Source organism: Sceloporus undulatus, chromosome 3, assembly GCF_019175285.1.
Source record: "Sceloporus undulatus isolate JIND9_A2432 ecotype Alabama chromosome 3, SceUnd_v1.1, whole genome shotgun sequence".
In the NCBI taxonomy this organism is placed as follows: domain Eukaryota; kingdom Metazoa; phylum Chordata; class Lepidosauria; order Squamata; family Phrynosomatidae; genus Sceloporus; species Sceloporus undulatus.
The window spans coordinates 217,422,747-217,448,758 of NC_056524.1; the positions used below are offsets into that span (position 1 = coordinate 217,422,747).

General features: G+C 40.2%; 1 protein-coding gene across 4 annotated transcripts in view; it reads right to left on the reverse strand.

Moving 5' to 3' along the window:
- GIGYF2 (GRB10 interacting GYF protein 2) overlaps window positions 1-26,012 on the reverse strand; it is a 113,174-nt gene that overhangs the window by 85,561 nt on the left and 1,601 nt on the right. For all 4 annotated transcript variants that reach the window (XM_042456590.1, XM_042456591.1, XM_042456589.1 and 1 more), the window contains exons 2-3: window positions 13,004-13,068; window positions 3,480-3,609 (exon numbers count right to left, since the gene is read on the reverse strand). In XM_042456590.1, the coding sequence (XP_042312524.1) occupies window positions 3,480-3,609; window positions 13,004-13,044 (171 nt within the window). In that variant the 5' untranslated portion in view covers window positions 13,045-13,068. The remainder of the gene's footprint in view (window positions 1-3,479; window positions 3,610-13,003; window positions 13,069-26,012) is intronic.

The window sequence follows — 26,012 nt, forward strand, 5'->3', positions numbered from 1 at the left end:
ATATATATATATATATATATATATATATATATATATATATATATATATAATTACTTCACTTAAAATGCCAATGCGTGGTAAATACGAAATTTTAGTCCTTCAAAGGATGTGTAAAATCTTTTTCTACAAGAATATAAATGCATTAAAACACAATTGACAGGGAAAGGATACACTCTGCAGCAGGGCAAGAAGATGAAGTGAGCAATCTGCCTCAGTGGAGGCTGAATGGAATCAAGCTTCTTTGTATACAGTATTAGTGAAACTATTCTTGATAGAGAGTGACCACAAACTAACACTTAAAACATATCCAGGAGTAGCCATTATGTCCATACAGCAAAATAGAGTAACATCCAAAATCCAAAGAACACCAATGCTTTTATTGGGCGAACCAAAAATATACAAAATACACAATATAAGCTCCACTGGCTTCTTCATCAGGAGAGGTTGTTAACAATCATACAGAAGGAGGGGAAAGGTAGCAATGGCCTCAGACGGCCCAAATGGGGTGCTATCAGGCTGCACTGGGGGCGTGGCAGTAAGATGAGACACACCCCGAATGTGGCCAGAAGCTCCCTTGGGCACAGCTCTTTCCCAAAGAATTGGCCTAAAAAGAAGTGGTAAAATACCATTCCTTTTTGGGTCTCAGTTCAGGGCTGCAGTGGTGGTCCAGATCAAGGCCAGACACTTGCGGCTGCCATAGTTGTGGGGTGAACGGCAGTGGCACAGTCCCCACACAGATCTTTTGCATCATCTGCTTCACCCCAATGTTAGAGCTACAGACTTACTTTTTGTCAATATGTTGCTTTTCTTGTTGCATTTTACATTCATTTGTGTCCCAGAGTCCACATGGCCAGAGAGGGCCACTGCCTACATGGATATCCCTCCATAACATCTTAACTGACAACAACAAAAACAACATCTTGCTGTTTTGTGGATTTTGGATGTTGCTGTATATGACTTAAAACCTAACACTTAAAAAAAAGATAATGCTGTTTTGTGGATTTTGGATGTTATTGTATATGACTTAAAATCCAACACCTAAAACCCTGTTTTAAAAAATGGAATAGCAACTAATTTAGTTCACCTCTTTTTGAGGAAGGCAGAGGAAAGATGTTAAGAAGGATGAAGACAGTGGAAATGAAAACCCAAACTAGAGTACTAGGAAATGTAAAAGGGAGAAGAACACCTAAAGGACTTTGAATCTGAACTACTTAACCATTTCTATAAATTTAATCATTTCTATAAGTAGGCTTAAAGATAAACGGTTTCTCTGCTAAATACATCTTCTTTGGTATCAATCTACACAAAATTAATATATTAAAAAGAACCTGGACCATCATATTAAATACTACTCAGGAAAATATGAATTGAGAAGACTACAACAGAAGAAAATTCCAAGCAACAAGTGTATTGCATAGCAGAAGTGAAATATTCAAGATGGGGATAGTTATACTTCAGACTATTTTTGGACTAGAACAGTAATACAAAATGTTTTTAGGGAGGTTAGGGAGGAGATTTTTTCCCTAAAGTTCAAGAAGTGGAAATGACATTAAAAATTAAATGTTCAATTTCAAAACTAACAATGATCCTTGCAGTAAAGAAAGTACTGACTTAGGACTACAACTGAATTAATTATCCAGAAAACATTTTGGGGTTTGTATCTACTCCACTCTTCACTTCCTTGTTTGTGGTAACTGTGGATTGTTATGTATGATGAACTGGGCAATGAACTATAGCTTTCCTCAAAATTAGAACTATAACTAATGGTTTGGATGTCAATCCTGAATTAAACCACAGAGAACAGGTAGTCAACTAAAAATTGAGGTTGGTAAAAATTAACACATGGCATTAAATAATCTAAAAATAAAAGAAGGAAGAATTCAAGTCAGTGTATAACTGTAGGTTTTAGTAAAACAGAAATATAGATTTCATGAAAATCTTCTATCAGTTAGACTGTACAACAAAGAATAAGCATGGTGGGGATCATTAAAAAATGACTGGGGAGAAAGCTTTATCACCTTCCCAAGAGTCTCAAAAACTCAGTGAGTTTAAGGATGTGTTATATTACCTAAATGAACTTTAATTTTAGAATCACAGTTCAAGTGTGTTTATTGCTTTTGAAACTATCCAGATCAGGAGTCATATCTGAAGGGCATATTGAAGTTCTTAAAAGACAGAAACCACAACACTGTACATTGACATTTCATTAACAGGAGAACTAGACCGAATCAGAGAAAAAACGTAAGGAGTGCCTTCATCCCAAGAAATTTTCCAATATTTTAATGGAAACTGCATTTTTATCAAATTACAGCAATAGTAATGATGTCTTGCATCACAGGTGGCAAAACTGTTCATGGTCCATTTTGAATAATACATATTGAATGCAAATAGTTATTTTACACATTATATTATGGATAGAAAAGATACCTAGCTTTTTAAAAACTTGAAGGGGGACAGAAGACTGTCAAGCTTCCCTTCCTGTTCAGTTGTTATGCATTTATACAGCTATAGAAACAGTTTTTTAACATGCAGTATGTAAAAATTTCTACAGTCATTTCTACAGGTGGAAAATACCTGAATGTAAAGAGGAAAGAGACAATTCTTAGGTTTAAAGTAACATCACCAGAAGAAATGGAACTCACCCCAGAAGCAATATAACCTTACATCATGCAGAAGCAACGATTACATAATCATTATGACAAGTGACAGCATATGGAACTATGAGTTCTTACAGTTCATTACACAGTTTGATATTACTTCAGAAATTACATAATAAAAAAGAAAGTTGATGTAACAATTCAAGACAGCTATGGAAGCAAAAAATAGACATTTAAACAATTTAAACAATATTTAAACAATCTGGTTGAAAAATATTTAGCTACCCCAAACTTTGTAAGGAATTTCTAGAAATTAAGAAATCTCTTCTTTCTCTCCTTCTGTGTGTCAAGTCACCTGCCAACTTACGGTGAAGCCATGAATTTCATATGGTTTGCTCAGGCAAGGTAGACTCCTAGGTGGTTTTGCCAGTTCCTTCCTCTGAAATATTGCCTACAGCAGCTGGTATTCATTGGCAATCTCCCATCCAAATACTAACCAGAGTTGACCCTGCTTGGCTTCCAAGATTTGACAGGATTTGGTGCCTTTAAGCCTTCTGACATATTGCTATTAGACACTGACAGACCTCAAACATGAAATATTGTGCATTCCACATGGATTATTATAATTAATCTTCTTTCAATCTAATTTAATTACTGAACATACTGGTTTCAAGTGATACAGACACATCTATATTAATAGTTTTGCTTAACTTTCTTTGTAAAAACTTTTTTGTGGTTTAATGACATATACCTGTGACCTTTTATTTGTATACTTTCTCTTCTCTAGAATTTTATTTTTAACTTAATTAAACTCTATTAGTATACAGTTTAAACTATGAATGAAGTTGTAACCTACCAGACCACATCTCTCTCTCTACTTACCTTATTATCTTTCAGAAAAAGTGCTAACATTTCTTCTCTCCCATAACGATAATCTGCTAATTTATACTTTGGCAAAGCTGGAGAGAGAGGAGGAGACGTCACAGTCCCACCACTAGATAGAGCTCGCAGCCTATTGGGCGGTGGAAAAAAAAGGGAGGGGGGAATTAAGACAACCAGTACAATATTTTAATTCTGGCTATAGTACGCATCAAACAAAAATTCCTTACCAGTTTATAGAAGGAAGAAAAGAAAAGTATTTTAAAATAGTTTATGCTAAAAATGATTATTCATGTAACTCTCCTAAGGGCACTTCACACTGATTCAGTGTAAAAGCAATTCACACAAAAACATTTATGGTTACAGGTCAGTTCCACATAGTGCTCTCACTTGGTTTTCGTTCTGGCAAATCCAAGGTAGCTAACAACTTCTGCTTTTCTAAATCAGATACAAAACAACTGACGTTATGACCATAACTTGCACATATAAGGTAGCTAGCAAAACTTGTAAATCTACAAGCCAATCAGCAAATCCAGCATCCTAAGGGAAGATGTGAGTTCAAGTGTTCCAGAAAGACCACCATGACACCTGTTTATTTTTAAGGTCGTGAACTGAGAGGAACACCAGATCATATGGCTAAAGCTGCTGCCAACTTACTTTAGCCAGAATACTCTCAAAACTCTTGAGGGATTCTGGGTCAATTAAGATGGTGCTACTTAAGCCACATCACTTAGTGCTCCTCCACAGTGCTATATGATGTTGAAAGGAAAAGCTGATCTCCTCATCACAAGCCCTGCCTTGATGGCTTTCAGTGGCAGCACTACTGCTGTCAGGACTAGTCTTCTCCACTCCTGTTGGCACTGGATGGTACTGAGAGGAACTGTCATTATTCTGAGGCAATGCCACTCTTGATTCCTGATACTGTTGATCAAAAAGTCTAAGGTCAGGTGAATACACAATGTTAACATTGGGGTGGTGACTGAAACTCTGCTGCAGAAGTCCCTCTCAATTTTGGCATGACCTTACATTATTATTGTTGTTGTTGTTGTTGTTGTTGTTACTCTATGGTTAAAAACACCAAACAGAAAAGCCTCCAACTTGGAGAGGGCACTTCGGGAGGAGCAACCCAAGGACAACAAGACATGAAACTACTCTGTCAGGACCTTTGCACCTGCTTTTTCATTACATAGCAGACAAGTTAGCTATTCAAAATAAAAAAGCTCTAGTAGCCAGGAGAAATTTCTTGCTTAAATTTAAATAGTTCTTTAGATTCTAATATCAAAAAGACAAATATTTAGACTGAATCACTGTATTAGTACTGAAAGATAAATTTGAAGTTCTAAATACAGTCGGTCCTCTGTATCTACAGATTCTGCATCCATGGATTCAAGTATCTGCGATTTGAAAATATCTCCCTCCTAAATATTCCAAAAAGCAAATCTTGATTTTGTCCTTTTATATAAGGGATATCATTTTATCATGCCGTTGTATATAACTGGACTTGAACATCCACATTTTTTGGTATTCATAGGGCATCCTGGAACCAAATCCCAGAGGATACCAAGGGCTCACTGAATTATTTTCCCCTTCTATTGCTCGCTCAAGATTCTTCTCTGTTGTCAAATTTTCTCTCGCTTGACTCTTGGAGCTGATTTGCTTAAATTTTCTAATTTGCCTAATTTGCCTAACCAGTGGGTGGCTATCATATACTGTATTCAATGGGACCCTGGTACTGAACTCATACAAATAAGCTTGTTTAAAAAAGAATTATGTACACTAACTCTCAAGGTCAAAAGTTAGAATGAAAAGCTTTCCACAACATCTTTTAAAAGTTACAGAGACTAGCTGAGCATGCAGCAAGCATTCCACAGTGCACAGAAATGCTATCTTTTCCCTTTCCTTTACCAGGCTGTTTACCTTCACAGCCTGTGCTACAGTGGATTGCAGCATTAAAGCAGCATGTCTCCATCCTGCCTGCTGCTTCCTAGCTCTTGAAGAAAGCAGGGTATAGAAGCCTGGACAAACTCAAAATGTATAAAAATTCTTCCACATATTATTTTGTATTCTTGATTCATTCTGACCATGGCCTGCACATGGACCATCACTTTCATCCTGAACTGGTAATGGGAAGAATTTGGGATCGATTAAGACGATCTCTTCTGGCTGAACAGATAAAGTTCAGGCTTTGGAAGAATTCTACATGCAATGTAGCTTTCAACTCAGGCTCTAAAGTTTACTTAATTTCCTATAGTATACTCTTAAACAGATATCCTGTTCAAACAATCCTTTAAACAATGATTTGGAAAACTAGGAAATTGCCACAGGCTTTCGTCCCAATACATGGATTCACTCCTCCATTCTGAAATTGCTTTAACCATAATGTGGCATAATATCTTAACTGGACCACTATGACTACCACATAACTCAATAGCTAAATCTATGGTATCTTATAATAAGAATGGAAGCAGAGGATGGTTGAGACATAAATATCAAATTAATTTTATTTATTTGTTTAGGGTACTGTATTTATACCGAACTCTTCAGTCAAAAGGCTCCCAGGGCAGTTTACTAATCATTAATTTTATTCTGACCTCTGGTTTACAATCTAAATAAAACAGGAAACATAAGGAAAAGGGAACGGCAATGGAGGTGAAAATAAATCTGGCAGATATTGTCTATTCTTCTCTATTCTTCTGAGGCAACAGTGTTGAAAGCTCTGAGTGAAGTAGAGACCCTTTCATCTGCTTCTGGTGGTGTAGTGGTTAAATGCCTGCCAGTCACTCACAAACCATAAGGTTGCGAGTTCAATCTCAGCCAAGGGGGCCCAAGCTCGACTCAGGTTTGCATCCTTCCGAGGTCGCTAAAATGAGTACCCAGCTTGTTGGGGGCAATTAGATTACACTTTGTAAACCACTTAGGGAATGCTTAAGTGCACCGATAAGCAGCATAGAAATGTACTTGCTATTGGTATTGCTTCTGGGGCAAAGGCATGATGGAGCTGTGGTTGCCTATTCTTCTCTCCTTTTGAAGTCCCAGCAGTGGTAGTTGGAATGGAAAGGAGGTCCTTTCACCTGTTGCTGGGGCTAAGCCACAATGGAGCTGCACTTGCCTATTCTTCTCTCCCTTCAATGTCACAGCAGTGGCATTTACTACAAGGCTTCCATACTTTGGGAAACTCAGAATTACATGTTGAAACATTCCTGAAAACATTTTCCGTAAAGTTCATACTGTAGTTTTATATAAACTGATACAATTAGAATGAAATTAACAGATTGGTTCAAATTTGGCATATGCCTGTACTTGATTTCACAATAACTATGGATTAGATCCAGATTTTATCAATCTTAGAACACATCCACTGAAATTAACAGGACTTTATGTTAGTAATTTCTAAATTGCCTTATTTATTTCAAAGGATATATAGATCTACTCTGTGATCATTAGGACTAATTATTACCTTTTGAAGTAGATGAGAACCAGCTATTAAAAAATGAAGAGCAAAACTAAAGATTTTCTCATGTTGCCCAGATGTTCTATCTCTCTTGCTATTCTCCAGAATAATACACCTATTTGGAACTATCTCACATTCATTTGCTGCCACCCTATGGTCACTGTTTTCATGAAATGTGAATAAATGTTACTTTACATGAGTAACCTTCCATTTTCACATGAACTAACAATCTGACAAAATAAGTATGATAGAAAGTATGAAAGGCATCAAAATAAGAATCTCAGTACCTCTCAAGTAAGTAATTCAAGAGCCAGAAATTTATTAGTTATTTAAAAATTAAACAAACAGCTATTCTCAGTCTGACATCAATTTGCTTTTAGTGCTTATGGCAAATAAAAGCTTACATTACATCTTCCTACCAGATGAAGACATGAGACTTATTGAGAGACTCTGGTCCAGTACAAATGGGTTGTAAGCGCTATCTTGGCACCGATTTTAGGGTTTGGGAGCGCGCAGCAACCGCACACTCCCAAACCCTAGACCATACGGACGCCACCATCATGGCAGCATCCCATCCCCACGGGGGCTGCCATGATGATGAAGCACAGTGCTGCATCCTCATGCTGCGGTGCCACTCTCGCATCATCGCGAGTTTTTCCATGTTCTTTTTGGTGCGGAGGGATGCCGCGCGGTTTGGCTACTGCAGCATCCCTCAAGAGCAAAAATGGGCAGCTCCAGCCCACCCTTTTGGGGCGGTCTGTTGAGCCGCTATCTTTACTAAGAAAATGCACCACATTTGCCATGGCCCATTAAAAGTTTATAATTTTATATTAATTTTCTGAACAAATGGAGTGCATTTATTCAAATCTTCAATCAGAACTCTATCTTACACATACTTCTTCTTAATCATTTGTTGTCCCTTACTGTTGTTTTAATGATAATACAATGAGGACACTGAAGGTGTAAATTGAATTGAAGAACAGGGAGTTCATCATACAGGGAAAAATTGGAAGTTTAAAATGGTAAGAACCTGTTATTAACTTACAATTGTGCAAATCATTTTCACACTCAAAAGCACTGTTATCCCATGCAGAATCCAAGATCAATCTGCACCTGCACGTAAATGTGTGCATGGTTTTCACACAATGGGAGCAACTGTGCCTCCATCCTGATAATAATAAAAGCGTGTGTATCCCAATAAAGCGATCAAATGCACAAATAATTTTCACACATACACCGCGACAAATTTTGTGTGTGTGTCCATGCCTTCCCTCAGTAGCTGTTTCTTTAAGAGCTCTGGCTCGGAGGAAAGGCTGAAGTGATCCCCAAACTGTCATAAGCGACCAGCCTGGCTGCCATATTTTGCACTAGTTGAAGTTTCCGGACTAGGCACAAGGGTAGCCCCATGTAGAGCCCATTACAGAAATCAAGTCGTGAAGTTACCAGTGAATGTACAACAGTTTCTAGGATCTTTACTTCCAGGAAAGGGCGCAGCTGGCGTATCAGCCGAAGCTGATAACAGGCGCTCCTGATCGTCGCATTTCTCATGTGAAGCGACAGATCTAGGAGCACCCCCAGACTGCAAACACAGTCCATTGTGGAGAGCGTGACCCCATCTAGGACTGGAGGTTGCAACCTTATACCTGGTTTGGGAGCCCCTACTTTAAGTACCTCCATTTTGTCTGGATTCAGCCTGAGTTTGTTTTTCCTCATCCAGCCCATTACCGCTTCAAGACACTGATTGAGGGGAGAAATGCCATCTGTTGTCATAGCTGCTGATCGGGACATGGAGAAATATATTTGGGTGCCATCAGCGTACTGATAACACCCTGCCCCATGTCTGCGAATGATTTCTCCCAGCGGCTTCATATAAATGTTGAATAGCATCGGGGACAGTATGGCACCTTGAGGGACGCCACATTTAAGCTCTGTTTTCTAGGAGCGACTCTCCCCGAGCATCACCCTCTGGAATCTACCCGAGAGGAAGGTTCGGAACCACTGGAGTCCAGTGCCACCGATTCCTAACTCTCTCAGGCGTTCCAAGAGGATGTCATGATCTATTGTATCGAAGGCTGATGAGAGGTCTAGAAGCACCAACAGGGTCACTCTTCCTCTGTCAATGCCTAGACAAAGATCGTCAGCCAGAGCAACCATGGGAGTCTCCACCCCATATCCTGTCCTGAAGCCAGTTTGAAATGGGTCTAGATAATTGGTTTCATCCAAGTTGAAGGGCGACAACCCTCTCGATCACCTTGCTCAAAAATGGAAGATGGGATAAAGGCCTGTAGTTCTTCATATCCAGGGAGTCCAGGGAAGGTTTTTTCAGGAGCGGTCTAACAACTGCCTCTTTTAAGCAAGTTGGAACACAACCTTCCCTAAGGGATGCATTGATGACAATTCTAAGAAATGCCATCAAGGCATCACCCCCCTGGACGGCCAGCCATGATGGGCAGGGATCGAGGGGACATGTCGTCTTCTTCACATTTTCAAGGATCTTGTCCACGTTGTTGGTATTCACAAGCTCAAACTGATCCAGTTTAACCTCAACAATGGGTTCACCGGACACCTCATCAGTCGATTCTGCTGCAATCCCAGCATCCAGGTCGGCTCTTATCTGAGAGATTTTATCTGCGAAGTAGTTGTTAAAAACATCACAGCAGGCCGTTGTCGGGTTAAGCAAAGGGTTCTGCACAGGTGGAACGAACCTGTGTCAGTTCTCTTATCACCCTAAACAGCTCTGCTGGACGGGACTCCACAGATGTGATATGTGCAGAGGAAAAAGATCTCTGTGCTGCCTGTATCACCTCTCTATAGGTACGAAGAAATTTCCTAGGACGAGTTCTGTCAGATAAGAGTCGAGTGTCACGCCAGTCGCGTTCTAGTCGTTGTCCAACCTGCTTCATTTTCCTCAGATCTTCAGTGTACCATGATTTACGATTAGGAGCAGGTTGGAAAGGACACTTGGGAGCAATTGTGTCGATGGCCTTGGCGAGATCGGTGTTCCAGGTATTAACCAAAGCTTCGACAGAATCACCATAAAATAAATATTACATTATCAAAATAAAGCTCTTTATAGTTTACAACATGAATACTTATTTCCTGATGAATACAATGTATTCAAGTATAGCTTTAAGATGAACAACATTCTTATTGTAGAGAATGGGAATATTCAATTGGATTGATGAAGATGATGCTTATTAATTCTATCCTGGACACATAAGCCTCAAAATAATTATCAATAACTGTGTATCCAAAATCATGGTAATCTCCATTGTAATAAGGTTGTACTGTAACAAGCACACATCTCTACATTCTTTCCATGGACAAACCAACAGAAAGTTCATTCTGAACATTATACATCCTTCTGATCACTATTACTATACAGTGGATCTGTATCTAGGGGGAATTGCTTCCAGGGCCTCCCCACAGATATAAAAAAAATGTGGATGTTCAAGTCCCTTATATAATGAAACTTTACAGTATATAAAGCTTGTTTGTCACTCAATTTCTTCCACCTACTCAAGCACACATAGAAGGAGGTGCACTGCTGCTGCACATGCAAGCCCCAGGTTTCCCACCCAACCTCCACTGACATTTTTGAAAAGGTTGTCAAGTCGTGTCCCATTTGACAAGGTTTCCCATTTGACAAGGTTGTCAAGCCATGTCTGACTGTAGGAAGAGGTGATTATCTCCATTACTAAACCAAAGAGCCAGAATTGTCAAAGATGACTCTGTGATCATGCGGCCAGCATGACTGCATGGAACACTGTTACCACTCTTTTCCTCTCTCCCTCTGCCCCATGCACACAAAGAAGGCAGCAGCAATAGGCACAAACCCCATCCTCCTGTGACACTCACTTCTCACTTTTCCCCTCTCGCTCTCTATACCATGGGCACACCAAGGGCAGCCAGCACATGGAATCCCAGCCTCCTCTCCCCACCCTGACAGTCACTTCTCTCTTTTCTCCTCTCACTCTCTGCCCCATGCATATATCAAAGGCAGCTGTCAATGGCATGTGCATAAGCCTCAGACTCCCCTTCCTACCCCTACACTCACTTTCCTCTGTCCCGTGTGCACACTGAAGGTGGTAGCTCCCACTGCCACCAGACAAAAAGCAAGAGGGAAGTGAGTGTCAGGGTGGTGAGGGGAGGCTGAGGCTTGCATGCCTGGCAGCAATGGCTGCTTTCAGTAAGAGTGAGAGAGGAAGAGATGAAAGTGAGTGCCAGGAGACACTGGGCAGGTGAGGCTGGGGCTTGTGTGCCCAGTGGTGGTAGTTACCCCAGTCTCTCTTCTCACCTGTCCCACTTCAGCAGCTTCTTTGCCCTCAGCAGAATGCCGCAGACCAGTTTCTACCATGGACCTCTTGTGAGGCTACTGGGTGAGGTGCAGAAGAGATGAGACATCCTGCAGTGCCTTTTGTGAGCCTTTTTTAAAATATTGTATTTTTTTATTATTTTTAATCCAAAGTGGGTTGAATCCATGGATACAGAGCTGGTGGATAAGTAAAGCCCACTGTGCTAAGGTGGCAACTTCCATCCCACATGTGGTGGCTGCACATACTTCCTTTCTCATTTTAGAGCTGGGGTGGGGAAAGTGAAGCCGGTGGCCTGTGTACACCCTAAGAACCATTTTAGCATCCTTGGGGTAATTTTTTTCCAAAGAAATTTTTTTACCCAAAAATGAAATCTTGGGGCTGTGGAGGGCAATTCCATTACATATGGACTCCATAGACCCCTTGTGGCGTTGAAACAAAATTTTGCAAAATCTGTAAAAATGTATTTTTGCCTGAAAAATGTCCTCTAGGGGGACAGGAAGTCCCCCCTATGTCCCCTTGAGGGTGATGGGGGACAAAAAAAAATCTTGATTTGATTTCTGCAGCAGCAAGTGTAGTTACAGGTACAGCCCTCCAAAATCTCCTGGCAGGCTAATGATGTTCCTGGTCTTTTATAATTGTCCATGCTTGCTTCAGAAGCCAAAATCCATGAGTGCCTCCCTGCCCTACCATAGACCACATTTGAAATTGGAATTTTTAAAAACTTAAAATAGCCCCTCACACCCTCTGGAAGCACACCCTAATTCTAACATTCCCCTTAACGAGCTATTTTAGGTGCAGAGGAGGATGTGACTTCTGATCATGCACATTTTTTTAAAAGCAAAAGATGTAAAATAACTGAGAGGGGTGTAAAAATCCTCCTCCATCCCCTTAGAACCTTTTGAAGTAAAAAATGAATGTGAAAAATGGGAGTGCTGGGAGATGCACTGGGGTTTAAATGCAGCCTATGGGTCTACTTTGCCCAATCTGCCTTATACAGTGTATGACTGCAAGACATGTTGGCAAAAAAGCAGATAAAGGAATATCTTTGCCTGCACACAATATTTCCTTGCAGGAAAAGAAATATTTATTAATTTATTGCACTTCTATCCCACCTTTCTCACAAAATGGGAGATAACAATCAAGAAGTATATCTACTGCCCTCTAGTGGTTCTTCAATACTGCTTTTTGTCTGTGTCATTGTGTTACTTATTCTATTCTTGCTGTTGTCACTGTTATTTCAATTTACTAAATAAGTTTTTTAAAAAGAATAAAACAATATTATGAAGAATCACGCCTCTCTATATCAGAAAGAATAAGAAATCTTAAGGATAATCCACTGGCATACCTATTCTATGTCCTCACAAGATGTTAAATTTCTTCACAGTGAAAAAGGTTTAGCCCTTAATTCAAATCAAGGTTTCAATTAACCACTTGTCATCATACACTTGGTTCAACAACTCATATTATTTCACAAAATGAAGCAATGAATCTGTAATATGTGTAAGGTCTTTGATGTTTACACTGATTTGTTAGAAGTGGCTTTGATTGACTGGCTTCTGTTTCTTTTATTAATGAACATATTTTTATCTGCTTAAATGTATTACTATCTAAGTTTATTAGTCAGCTGCCATGTATGCCTTTTTGGCATAAAATATGTTTACTACATAAATAAGCCAAGTGTAATAAATAATATTTAATTAATAATAAATAAGTTCACATTCTTACTAAAAATTCCTTAAAAACATATATAAGAAACTCACCATTCAGGCCCAAAGTTAAGCGTCTGAGTTTCTGCTGCCATTTTTTTTTTTAAAAAAGTATTAACCTGAAAATAAAGAAAAAGATCATGAGTCCGCACTCTCTTGACAACAAAGGAAAAGCTATAGCTAGACACTCTCAAATGTATTCTAAGTACACTCTCAGTATTCAAAAGTGGATGTTCTTGTTGCTAAACAAATGAGAGAGGAGAGATCATCAGTTTTTTTCAGAATGGGGAGGCACATGAGGAAGCAAGGGCTACTGGATCCTTTCTCTGGGGTTAGTTCTAGATCAGCCTTTTCAAAATGTTATCCATGAAGTTTCCCAAGTGCTGAAGAAAAATCTTTCAATTTTGAATATATAAAATCCAGTGTTGTTACCAGGATCCAAAACAGTTGACATGACTTAGTAGCCAGACTTGATACATGTAAACCACTGATCCATTCTCAGCACCAAATTAATGCCATGGGAGTCTCTTATCATGCTGTGTTCTACTTCAAGCAGAAATAGCACATTATTTTCTGCATCAGCAATTGGCAGGACTCCATAAAGCCTCCATCACATCCAAGATGAGGAGAGTAGGGGATTTCAATGCTGTGTGTCCTTGAACATATATATATATACATAAATTATTCATCAGCCCATAGGGCCAAAGCAGGTGGCCTGGACAGAGTGGCCTCTGGCTGCTCCAGCAATTTGGGAGCCGTCAGGAGTAGATTAAATCCACCGGCTCTTGCCAGCATGGCACAGCCTTAGCATGGTTTCCGGCCACTTTGGGGGCATGGATCATCTAAACACCACACCCACAAGCTGCTTAATTTTGCCTGTCTGTTTCGGGCCATAAAGAACAGACATTGATTTGATCAACCACAAATAGCAAGATGTGCCTCCAAGCAACCAGGCAAAGGAACTGTTACAGTCTGGAATGGCATTGACCTGTCATTCAATCTACTTACATGCCATAAATAACTGACACAAGACTATGTGTGCAGGATGGTTACTTACAATGTTGTACGTATAGGAACAGTGTGATTGTTTTTGCTCAGTGATGTCAAATGTGTTGCAAAATGAAAAGAAAACAATTCTGTTGCCTTTCTGTAGGAGGTTATTGTACAGTGGCCCCTTCCTATACACGGGGGATCCGTTCCGGACCCCCCTCCATATGGGAAAAACCGAGTAAGGTTAAATCCCTTTACAGTGGTGCCTCGGGTTACGAAATTAATTCGTTCCGTGGCACCGTTCGTAACCCGAAAAGCCTTCGTAAGCCGAATTGCCATAGGCGCTAATGGGGAAAAGCCGCGATTCCGTGCGAAAAAGCCGAAAAAAGCACCAAAAGTTTTTTCGTAACCCGAAAAAACATTCGTAACCCGAAACAATGTTTTCCTATGGGATTTTTTCGTATCCCGAAAATTTCGTAACCTGGGTATTTCGTATCCCGAGGTACCACTGTATTTGCTATGGTGGAATGCTCCCGCTCGCACCATTTTGTCCTTCGCAGCTTGCCATGCATGTAAGCTGAAATCCATATATGCTGGTCTTTGACCGTAATAAAGAAATTCAAATATTTCAAATTTCATATACAGCAAACCCACACATGGCGCAGGCTGAGTGTACTCTAATTCCATCAGCTATTACATAGCAGGGGTAGCCAACAGGGGTTCAAGGGAAATGGTGGCCTACTATAGAAAGAATGTGACTTCCCAAAGTCACCCAGCAGGTTTCCATGTATGAGTAGGGATTTGAACCCTGGTCTCCCGAGTCCTAGTCCAACACTCAAACCACTACAACCACACTGGTCGTGAGAAGTTGAAGTACTGTACTGTATTTGAGTTTCCTCCTACTCAGGTATTTGATTTCCAAAAGTGGTGCTGAAGGATGATTCCTTGCCCACTGACAGTTGTGATATGGGGTTCCACAGGACTCCATTCCACTCCCTTCCACTTTGCTATTTAACAGTCACGTGAAGTCACTGCAAGAGGTCATCTGAAGATTAGCAGTGACTGATAGGAATAACAATCATGTAACAAGATGTATGCAGTATAACTCTGCAATACTGCAACTAGTATAATGGTCAATGTAATATACAAGGATCTGTTCCAGAACACACATACATCCCACAGATACCAAAATCCATGGATGCTCAAGTTCCGGGACTTCATGGTGTGTGCACATGTTTATGCCATCATTAGAGACAGCCCCATAGTCCCCAATACTGGCACATGCATGCGCCCACACTGCCATTAGGAACAACAGGACTTGTTGTCCCTAATGGCAATGCAGACACATGCACATGCTGCCACTAAGGACAATTGGAGCTGTACCCATTGGGGACATCCGCGGGCTTGCCACCTGTGGATGATTGAATCTGTGGTTTTTAAGTTCATTTTGTATATTGCTTTTTATGTAGGTTTGTAACACACACACACATACACACACATACACACACCTTTTCCACATTTGTTATCATGTCTTAATTATACACTTGTATAATTTACGCTTCATACACTCAGGATTGTTACTGTTAGTCATCTGAAGATTGACAGCTACTAATGTATTTGTGGCACCCATGGAGCATGCTCTCATTCTCTCTTTTTTCAATTAATCCAGGTGAAATCAGTGCCTGAGTGCAGAAATGGTCTTCATAGAGCTAACTGAAAATCAAGATGAGAGAGATGCTGGTACTAGGTAGATTATCTGTCCAGTTGAGTGATATTCAACCTTTTTCACAGGAGTTGTACTCTTCCCAGAGGGTCAGGTCTGCATTTGGATAACGCACTTAAAACTTGCATAATGACAGTAAGTACAATGTTACAGAGGCATGCCAACATCCAAACAGAGAGATCATATGCTGGTAGCCTCATGTCTGGATCACTGCTGTGCACTAAATGCAGGCCTGTTTTTTGAACACATTTCAGAATGGGTAGCAATGCTATTAACGAAAACTAGCTGACCAGAATATATAACAATTTTATCTGTTCTAGCTACTCTATTTCTCGGTCAAATCAAATCTGTTGGGTATTATCAGCTCATTAGGGCTGGGATGACTAAGTTAGCATGGACTGTATAGCAATAACAAGTACTTTTCTACACCGCTTATCAGTCACTTAAGCACTCCCTAAGCAGTTTACAATGTGTAAGCTAATTGGCCCCAACAAGCTAGGTACTCATTTTAGCGACCTCGGAAGGATGCCAGGTTGAGTCAAACTTGACCCCTTGGGGGATATTGAACTCGCAACCTTGCAGTTTGTGAGTGGCTGCAGTACAGGCCTTTAACCACTGCACCACCAGGAGCAAGTCTAAAGCAAGCAAAAGCATTCATCCCCAAATTTCCTTCCACTCTGAAAGACTATTGTGACAAAAAAATTAAAAATAAATTAAAAATAAAGCAATACAAAATTATTCATTTTACAGCTTTTGTTATTTTTCCTTCTTTCCTGACCCATCCAGGTAGTGGAAAGCATTTCTGTAATCTTTGTATGAAACACCACAGGGGAATTCCTAATCCACATACAGTATTCTTCTTTTGTTAAAAAAAGCAAGTATCAATACTGACAGAATAAAAGCAATTAATCAAATCTACTGATATACAAAAAATAAAAATCAGAATAAAAACAGAAAGTCAAACTTTTATTTTTTCCACATTTTTTATTCCATTGTTATTTCCCTTTTCTGATCTCTTCCAAAGACAGCAACCTAATTATCTTCCAATTTTCAAAACAGTGCTCACCACGGAAATGTTTGGTTAGCATTATTAGATGCATCCATAGGGCAGGCATAACAGAGGTCTCTAGAAGTGGTTTGCACAGCATCAGGCAGAAGATGCTCTGCCCTCGTCGTTCAGAAAGTAGAAATCCTTCAGAGAGCCTGCCAGAGTGTCTTGTAACAGGGACAGCACCATCCAAAGAAACAAAAAGCTTGGCTGAATGGAGGTGGGAAGGGAGAGAAGAAAATACACCCCTCCCGCAAAAGCAAGAGCAGGATGGGGCATGCACATGCACATGCACTCCCATTCCCTCCCCATGTTTTAGCTGACATAGGGGAAGGCATGTACTCATCTCTCCCCCCCCCCATGCTTTAACCAGCTAAAGGATGCCATCTAAAGCACAGGGGAAGGCAGGAGGGGCACATGCACAAAGAGGGGAAGAGGAGCGCGTGCACACCCCTTGCACTTTCCTCCACTTATTCTCAGTTTTTCCACTTTCATGGGAGCACCTTGCACCCCTAACCCCTGTGAATGTGGAGGGAAATTGTACATGTGAAAACTAAAGGGGAAAACTAGTGACAGCCACTACTTTGGTGAATTGTTTTATTTACAGGGAAAGGGGACTGGTGTTCTGGGTACACACAGACACTACAGGAGATGGGCTATGCACACCTGCTTTAAAGTTGTTAATGGTATAGGCCAGGTTGCCAGAAGAATCATCAGCTATCACATCTGTCTACCTGTATATGAAGATCAGAAGAAGATTAAAAACCCTCCATCCACCCCAACTGCCACTGCCCTGGCTGCAAGAGGCAGGCACAGCTCATCATGCCTAGGCCCAGAAGCAGATGAAAGGTCCTCCCTGCACTCCAATTGCCATTACACTGGCCTCCAAGAGAGAGAAGAACTAGAGAAGAATCTGCTGGACTTAATGTCCTCTTTTCCTTTGTGTCTTGTCTTACATAGATTGTAAACTTAAAGGCAGGGAACTGTCAAATTAACCATTTGTAAGCCACTAGATAAATAAAGAATTATTTTCAGTGGCCTTTCTATAGATACTTGCACCTAATAAGATGCATGAATAGCTGCTAGAATAGGCTTTCCTAACCCTGGTTAGGAAGTACCCTCTCCCGAGAACCTTGGACAGTGCCACAATGTATTACTTTGGCACCAGGTGAACATTTTGTTCTCTCAGTTTTTAGTTTTAAGATTAATGTTTTTAACTCCATTGTACTTAGCTGCCTTTGAGCCAATTTTGACTTACGGTGAGGCCATGTATAAGTCTAGAAAATTTAGTCAAAAAATTAACCCAATTAGGCTTAACAGTGCAAATCTATTTTTCATTTCCCCCTTGAATTCTGCCTGGGTGCCAAGATTGTATTTTGGCATGATAATTGGTTTTGTGTTCTTCTTCAGCTTTATTCTTATTTTTCACATTAGTTGTTAATGATCTGTGCCACAGTCTGCACCTGGTCTAGTTTTTGCTGGAAGAATTGAGCTTTTCCATCTTCTGTTTCCAATTATGTAGTTATCTGATTTTTGTATTGGCCATCTGGTGATATCCATGTATGCATTCTCCTTTCTGGTTGTAGGAAGCAAATGTTTATAACGAATAGCTCCAGTGTATAAATAGTTGTATTCTTGATGGCTTTATTTTTTAATGTAAAATTGAAATATTTATTTATTTTTAGATATTGTTTTAAATTTTCTTGACCTAAAAATTCTATTGTTAATTGATTTGAGATCATTTGTTACTAGATATTCAACCTTTGTAACAACAATAACTAAAATGCTACTGTTACTAATAAAAATACAAATACTATATTGAGGAAGTTAAATATAATGCTGGTAGATTTTATGGTCAACAGATTAAATTGTCCAATTAAATTTGTCCAGAATTAGATGCATTTTATATTACTAAATAAAAACTTACAGAATAATCCTAACTACCTCTAGCCTGGCTGTCTGGGAGGTATAATGCTATAACAGGGATATAGTATTCATATGAAGAATTCAGTTTCATATTTAAAGCATAAATAAAGGGGTCAAGGGTTGCATGTTTCATGTTATGGTATTCTGCCAAACTGGGTTTATGTAAAGTTGGTAACCACAAACTGAAACTAAGAAATCAGATACAAAGGTAGAAAGAACAAGTTATCATAGGCCCTCTCCAGACGGGCCCTTTGCAGCGCGTCCACAACGTGCTAGGGTTACCTCAGGGCGGTGTGTTCACACACCCCACAACGCTAGCACGTCGTCAGTGCGCCACAGTCACACAGCGCCATACAAACGATGCGCACAATGATTAAGTCGCAGCTGCACCACCTACAAACGGCGCTGCACAGCTGCGACGTAATGAAGCTGCCTCTGGCACTTTGCAGCGCCACAAAAAGGAGCTGCTTTTTACAGCTCCTTCTTTGCTGCGCAGCTGCGCAGCACCGTATGTAGGCGGCAGTGCTCCTGTGCAGCAAAGAGAGGCGCTGAGGAGGCGCCTCTTTTTGGCGGTCTGTACCCCACCTATATATAACATGTGCAAAGGGATCTTGTAGCATCTTGACTGTAATAAGCTGGTAGCATGAACTTTCATAGACTTCAGTCTACTCCCTCAGATGTATTCTTCACCCCATGCATCTGAGATAGTAGAATGAAGTCTACAAAAGCTCATGTTACCAGCTTCTTTCTTTCAGGTACAGTGGTACCCCGGGATACGAATGCGCCGCCTTACGAAATTTCCGGGTTACGAAAAAAATCAATTGAAAAAAACTGTTCCGGGTTACGAAGGTTATTTCAGGTTACGAAAGAAATTTTGGTGCTTTTCGGCGCTTTTTCGCACCAAATCGCGGCTTTTCCCCATTAGCGCCTATGGGTTTTCGGCTTGCGAAAGCTTTTCGGGTTACGAACGCGGCGGCGGAACGAATTAAATTCGTAACCCGGGGTACCCCTGTAGTCTCAAAGATCCCTTTGCACATTGATTCTCCAGGCTAACACAGCTATGTCTTTGAATTCTATATATAAAGTGTTCATGATAATAAGTAACCAGAAAAAGTTGTTGTACCTTTTCTTCTAAAAGGTGTTGCATATTCCTGTTACTAACACAAAAATATTATGGTTCTATCTGCCATAAATAGTATCATATCATAGTATTATGATAAAGCAGCTGTAAAAAGTATGTGTAGCTGTGTAAAGTGTTTTTTGTGTTTTTTAAATCAAAGTTTTGTTTCATTGCATTAAAACGTTTGTACAAAGAGATTTTTAATTGTATTGTGCTTTTAAAACATTGTATGCTGCCTTGAATCCCATGCTAGGTGAATGTGGGATATAAATTAAATAAATCATGTGGGTAAGGCATACTTGGCAGAGTGGTTTAGTGTTGGACTACAACTCTGGAGACCAGGGTTTGATTCCCAGTTCAGCCATTAAACTTACTGAGTGACCTTGGGCAAGTCGTATGCTCTCAGCCTCTGGGGAAGGCAATGGCAAACCGCCTCTGAACAAACCTTGTCAAGAAAACCCCATTGTAGGTTTGTCCTAGGGTTGCCATAAGTCGGAAACAACTTGAAGGCACACAATAACAACAACAGATAGAAAATAGCTGCAATTATTTATTTAAAGAAATGTTTTAAACTTAGGAGTGAGTTTTATTTATCTTATTTGTGTTGCCCTAAATACCAAAAAGGCACCAGATCCTGTCTGATCTTAGAAGATAAGCAGGGTCAGTTCTGGTTGGTACTTGGATTGGAGACTGCCAGTGAATACCAAGTGCTGTAGGCTATATTTCAGAGGATGGAATGGCAAAAGCATTTCTGACTATTCCTTGCCTAAGAAAACCCTGTGAAATTCATGGAGTCAGCATAAGACGGTAGGCAATTTGAACGCATATACACACAACAGTAGTCCAACATTCTTGGAAAGCAAGAACAAAAAAATTGTACAAAATACATTTTTATAGGGCCTCAAAGAAAAAAATATCTGGAGAAAAAAATCTGAAAGAATTCATCCACTCCAGTTATTTCCGAGCCTTCAACATCTCTAAGTAAGGACAAACTGGGTCTGGATGTGATATGATAAGTTCTGCAGAGGATCTCTGAGACACTTAAATTTAATAGTAAGCAAATGAGGAATCATGGTCTTGAGAAAAGAAGGGTTTCATTCCCCCCCCCCGTGCTTTTTTTCCTCATAAAGATACATATCCCTCAATGGTCTATATCTATATGGCCAGAAACATGCAAATACCTTGTATACTTCACTCATGTGGAAAACATGGGATGAGGAGAGTGAAATTTTCTTCAGAGCAACCAATGTGAAGAAAAGGAGTTAAAGTCCTTAATTTAATTACAAGAGCCAATACAGTAGAGCCACTGAATCAGTGCAATTTAGATACATATTGACAAATTATTCAGAAATTAATTCAATGGATCTATTCTAGCTGGGATTGGCAATTTGAGTTAGTCGACAGTTTCTAACTTTGGTGCTACGATCCTGATTCAAATCCACTTGGGAGATTAATAATAACATTTTCAAAAAGGGCTACATTTAATCATGCCCTCATTATTCAGACCTTCTGCTCAAATTGTTATGAAACTAGTATTTAAAAATCAGCAGACTAGTAGCATATTTATTGGATGTGAAGTTTATACATCCATTCATAAAGATAAATATAGAACTTGAATTCACACTAGTCTTTCTTTGACTATATTATAGTAAAAATTGTCCACAGAGATGGATCAAGGTGCCATGATCAAGCTTTAAATTAAGTGCACTTGCACAACACAACAAGCCAAGGATCTGTGGAAATGCTACTTGGTCATTCCCACTTTCTTTGCTCTGTAGTTGGTCTATAATTCTGTCTGGCAACAGAGATTATTTCCTCCAAAAAAAGTACAAAAAGCCACCAAGATGTTGCCATTCTGGCTTGCTGGAAAGGAACAAACCAAAGAAGGGAAGCTCCCCCTTGTCAGAAGAAACAATAAACTAACTGCAGATCAAAGCACTGTGGCATGTTTAACTACACCAGCACATTGCTCATTCACAACAAGCCAGAGTTCTTGTGGATCTCTGGCCTGTCATATCATACAAATGCTCTCATTATCTTATTCATGACTTGACAAGTTATCAGGGCCTAGAAGCCATTTCTGTCCAACCAGATTCTGATGGGTCACACTTCCCTGAGCCTCTAAAATCCCACACTGCCAATCGCCCTTTTATTTAATTCCCCAAGTAGCAAATAACACTCCCCAGTTCTTCTAGTCAGTGCAGTTAACACAATGGTCCAAAACATACTGCAGAAATAATCCAGTTCATGACTGCTTTAACTGCTCCAGTTCAATGTTGAGACTCCTGGAAACTGTAGTGTATTGTGGCATCTGAGAGCTCTCTGACTACAGTTTGGAGAATTCCCTAGCCAGGGCAGTTACAGCAGTCCCACACTGGATTATTTCCACTGTGGACCAATGTTGTCTACCCTGGCCCAGTTCAGGCTAGAAAATATGTTTTTAAAGCAATGAGAAGTGTTCCAGGATTAAAGAAACATGAAGCAACTTATGGGAGTGGGAAAAGGGGTTCAAGGGGGGTGCTGGGCAGCTGGGGACATCATCCAGTCTCTGGGCTACCTTTTGCTTGTTGAATGCCTTACATCCCACCTTTGGGTTAAAGGTGAGATATAAGTGCAATAAAGTGCAATAAATAAAATTCAGATACTTTCTGACTAATAGCACCCCTGAGGTGAACTTATCATGGTATTGTTTTGATAAGATTTGATCAGAAGGGGTTTGCCTTCACCTTCCTCTGAGGCTGAGAGAATGTGACTTGTGCAAAGTCACCTAGTCACCTAGTGGGTTTCCATGTCTGACCAGGAATTCAAACCATAGTCTCCAAAGTCACAGATAAATGTTCAAACCACTACATCATGCTGGCTCTACATTGCACTTTAATCCATTCTACATGCATAGCCTGAACAGCACAAAAAACAGTATTCCATCCTCAGTCACAACCAATGATCGGGATCTCTTCCTTGTGATTACATCTTTCGACAATCAAAACAAGAGATAGCCTCCCTCCCCAAAGAGAGAGAAGAGATCAGAGAAGGCCTGCCATACTCTAGGCCAGTGATTCCTAAAGCAGGTCACATGCCCCCCAGTGGGCAGCAGGATGGTGAAGGAAAAGGAGATGGTAGGGGGCAGTGAGGAAAAAGAAAGCAGCAGGGGGGCCTTCAAAGTACTAGTGAGCAAGAAAGACAAGGGGAACCAGCAGCCCATACTAGGTGAGTAAAGAGTTAAGAACATGTTGCAGGAGGGGGAAGTGATGGCAAAAAGAAACTTTCCCATTTGGGATCCTGCTTAACCTTTGTGAGCTCTGTCAGGACTTGGCTGGCATGTTGGAGCTATGCTGCTGCTCCTGCTTTCTTTCTGGCAAGAGAAGTAGCAGCAGAAGAAACAAATGTTTGTATGGGGAGGGGGTGAAGTAGCGGGAGGTGTAATTTGGGGATTCTTCAAGAGTCCTTTGCCTCTCTCAGACTGATAGTCCTTTCTTACCAGGGAGAAAAGTGGGAAGCTGGCTGCATCCCTCCCCAAAGAAGGATTGAGACTCCTTGCTTGCCACCTTGGGAGCAGCAACTAAGCAGCCGGTCAAGCAGTGACCAAAAAGCCTCTCACCTGCACCATCCTTTGCAGCTAAGACAGCACTGGCAAGAGGCTTCTTGGTTGCTGCTCAGGGAGCAAAGGGAGCAGCAACCAAAAAGTTGCTCAACCAGCTGCTTGGTTGCTTGCTTCCTTTGCACCTAATCACCCCAGAAGCAGCAACCGAGCAGCTGGCCTTCCTTTTGCTGTCAGGTCAGTGTGGGCAAGAGGGAGGAGCAAACCTGGGCCGCTGCCATATTCATACATGAGCCTGAGGTGGGGACAGCGACAAGCCAGTCACAGTTGAGGTAGATGCTTCTGGCCAGCTGCCTGCTGCACAAACAGAAGACCCAATATGAAGAAGTAGGCATTGGGGAGCCCTAGGATTGTTGCCTAAGAGGAAAATGGGTAGTAGCCTGAAAAAGTTTAGGGACAAGTGCTGTAGGCAAAACAACTTGCTACAGGGAGCACCACTTTTTTTTTGGGGGGGGGGAATGCAACAAAGTGTTAATATTCAAATGGTGCAGCAATATGTTTTAAGTAGTGGCTTTATCATTGATGGGGGGAGGCCAATTTTTTTGAGCTCTAGTTTAGGCAACATGTTACCTTTGGCTGGAAGAAGGACAAGGTGGAAAACAATCCTAAGTACTGCCTAGTCATCAAATTTACCAAAATTTATGGATTACTGCAAAAACATGTAATAACCCGACATTATTTACTGGACAGCCTTCAAAAGTACCAGAGTAACAAGCAAAATTAATTAATAAATAAATCTTCCATCCCCGCAAAATTTTTACAGTCAAGTATATAACACAATCAACTGCCCAGATCTCAACATTAAACTGAAGTTGCACCATATCATACATTAGCCTTTCCCAGCTTGATGCTCTGCAGATGTCCGCAACCTCTACAGCATTGCTGACCACTAGGCAGCACTGAAGTGCACTCAAATCCCAAACATCTGGTGAGTAGCAGGTTAGCAAAAGCTATCAAAACATTTCCTCATTACTGGATAATAATTTTATATAGAGTGGGACTTTTCTGTGCTGGCTGTAATACTCTATCCAAGAGCTCACTTACTAACTGCTGGGGTGGGTGGGTGGGTGGGTGGGTGGAGTTCTATACCAAAAAGCTGTCTCCCCTGAAGTCGACAGAAAAGCCAACCCAAACAGCATCTCTTCATAATGTAGATCAAGTTGTGTCTGTATTTTAGTGTCTCCTAAACTGATGACTGATTTCAATTAACTTTAATATTACACCTGTGAGCATCCCAAATTTTCCAAACCAACACCAAGCTTCAGACCTAACTTCCATGTTATAGAACCAGAATATCTACTCATACTAAGCCTAGAGCTGAAAATGACACTATCATTTATAATGTTTCATTGTCTAAGGTGTTTCCAAAATTAGTGCTGAAAGAGATGTGCACAACCTAAAATATAATATATGATGAAAAAGAGTCAAAATTATTTTCAGATGTTTTCTTTGGGACAACAGTCCAAATGATATTCCAAAAGTGTAGTCTCATCTCTAAAGAACAATTACTATTCTTCTAATATTTATATTCACATTTTCAATTTAATTTGTGACACTTGAAGATGTGAACACATTTACAAAGGTTGTGTAGCGCTAGCATCCTTCCTGGCTTGTGAAGACATGTTGGGAGGGTTTCTGGCTAAGTTCATCAACACCTTGCAGGAAGAAATACACTTGTTTCCTCAATCATTAAATGAGATATTTGGGTCCATGCCTATGAAACTATATATGAATACTGAAGATTCAACTGAATTTACTATCTTTTCATTACAGCTAGACTTATTAAACATCTCTGGAATAGATTCTATAAACCTATTCAGTATACAAAATTGTATTAATCATCCTGTCACAAATAATGCCAAAACCTGTTAAGTTGCTATCTTCCATGGTTCAGGTTATAAATCCAAAGTTATTTTTATCTTCCGAAATGCTCCAAAAAGAGTGTCTTGTCCATGGTTACTTCTACATCCCCTGTTTGGTCTGTCACCACCATGGGTGGTTAGACTTCTTTTTAATGACAAGTGCCTTGAATTTTCACAACAATCTCAAGTAGATTTCCAACATGTCTAGTTTTTTTGTGGGTTTTTCGGGCTATGTAGCTATATTCTAGAAGAATTTGTTTCTGTTTCGCCAGCATCTGTGACTAACATCTTTAGAGAAGATACCAGCCACAGATGCTGGCAAAACATCAGAAACAAACTCTTCTAGAACATGGCCACATAGCCAAAAAAACCCCACAAAAAACCTTTGACTTTCCATTCCAGCATGCCTGTATAAAAGTGAACAAGATGCCCTTCTAGGAGGTATACAACACTCATAGTACTGGATTACTAAATGTTTAGTTCTCCCTTTTTTATTTCACTTGACCATTACAAAAAGTGATTTTGCAATATGGTTTCCTGTAACTTTGGTGTCTTCTAAATGAAACTTAAGAAGAATCATAGAATCCTGGAGCTGGAAGTGACTACAAAAGCCATCTATTCAACTCCCTGCCATGCAGGAATAACAGTTATAGCTCTCCTTAAAGATGCTCCTCCGACCTCTGCTTAAAGACCTCCAAAAACAGAGAAGTCCACCACCCTCTGAGGCAGTCTGTTCCACTGTTGAACAATTCTTACAGTAATAAGCTATTCCTAATGTTTAGGTGGGATCTCTTTT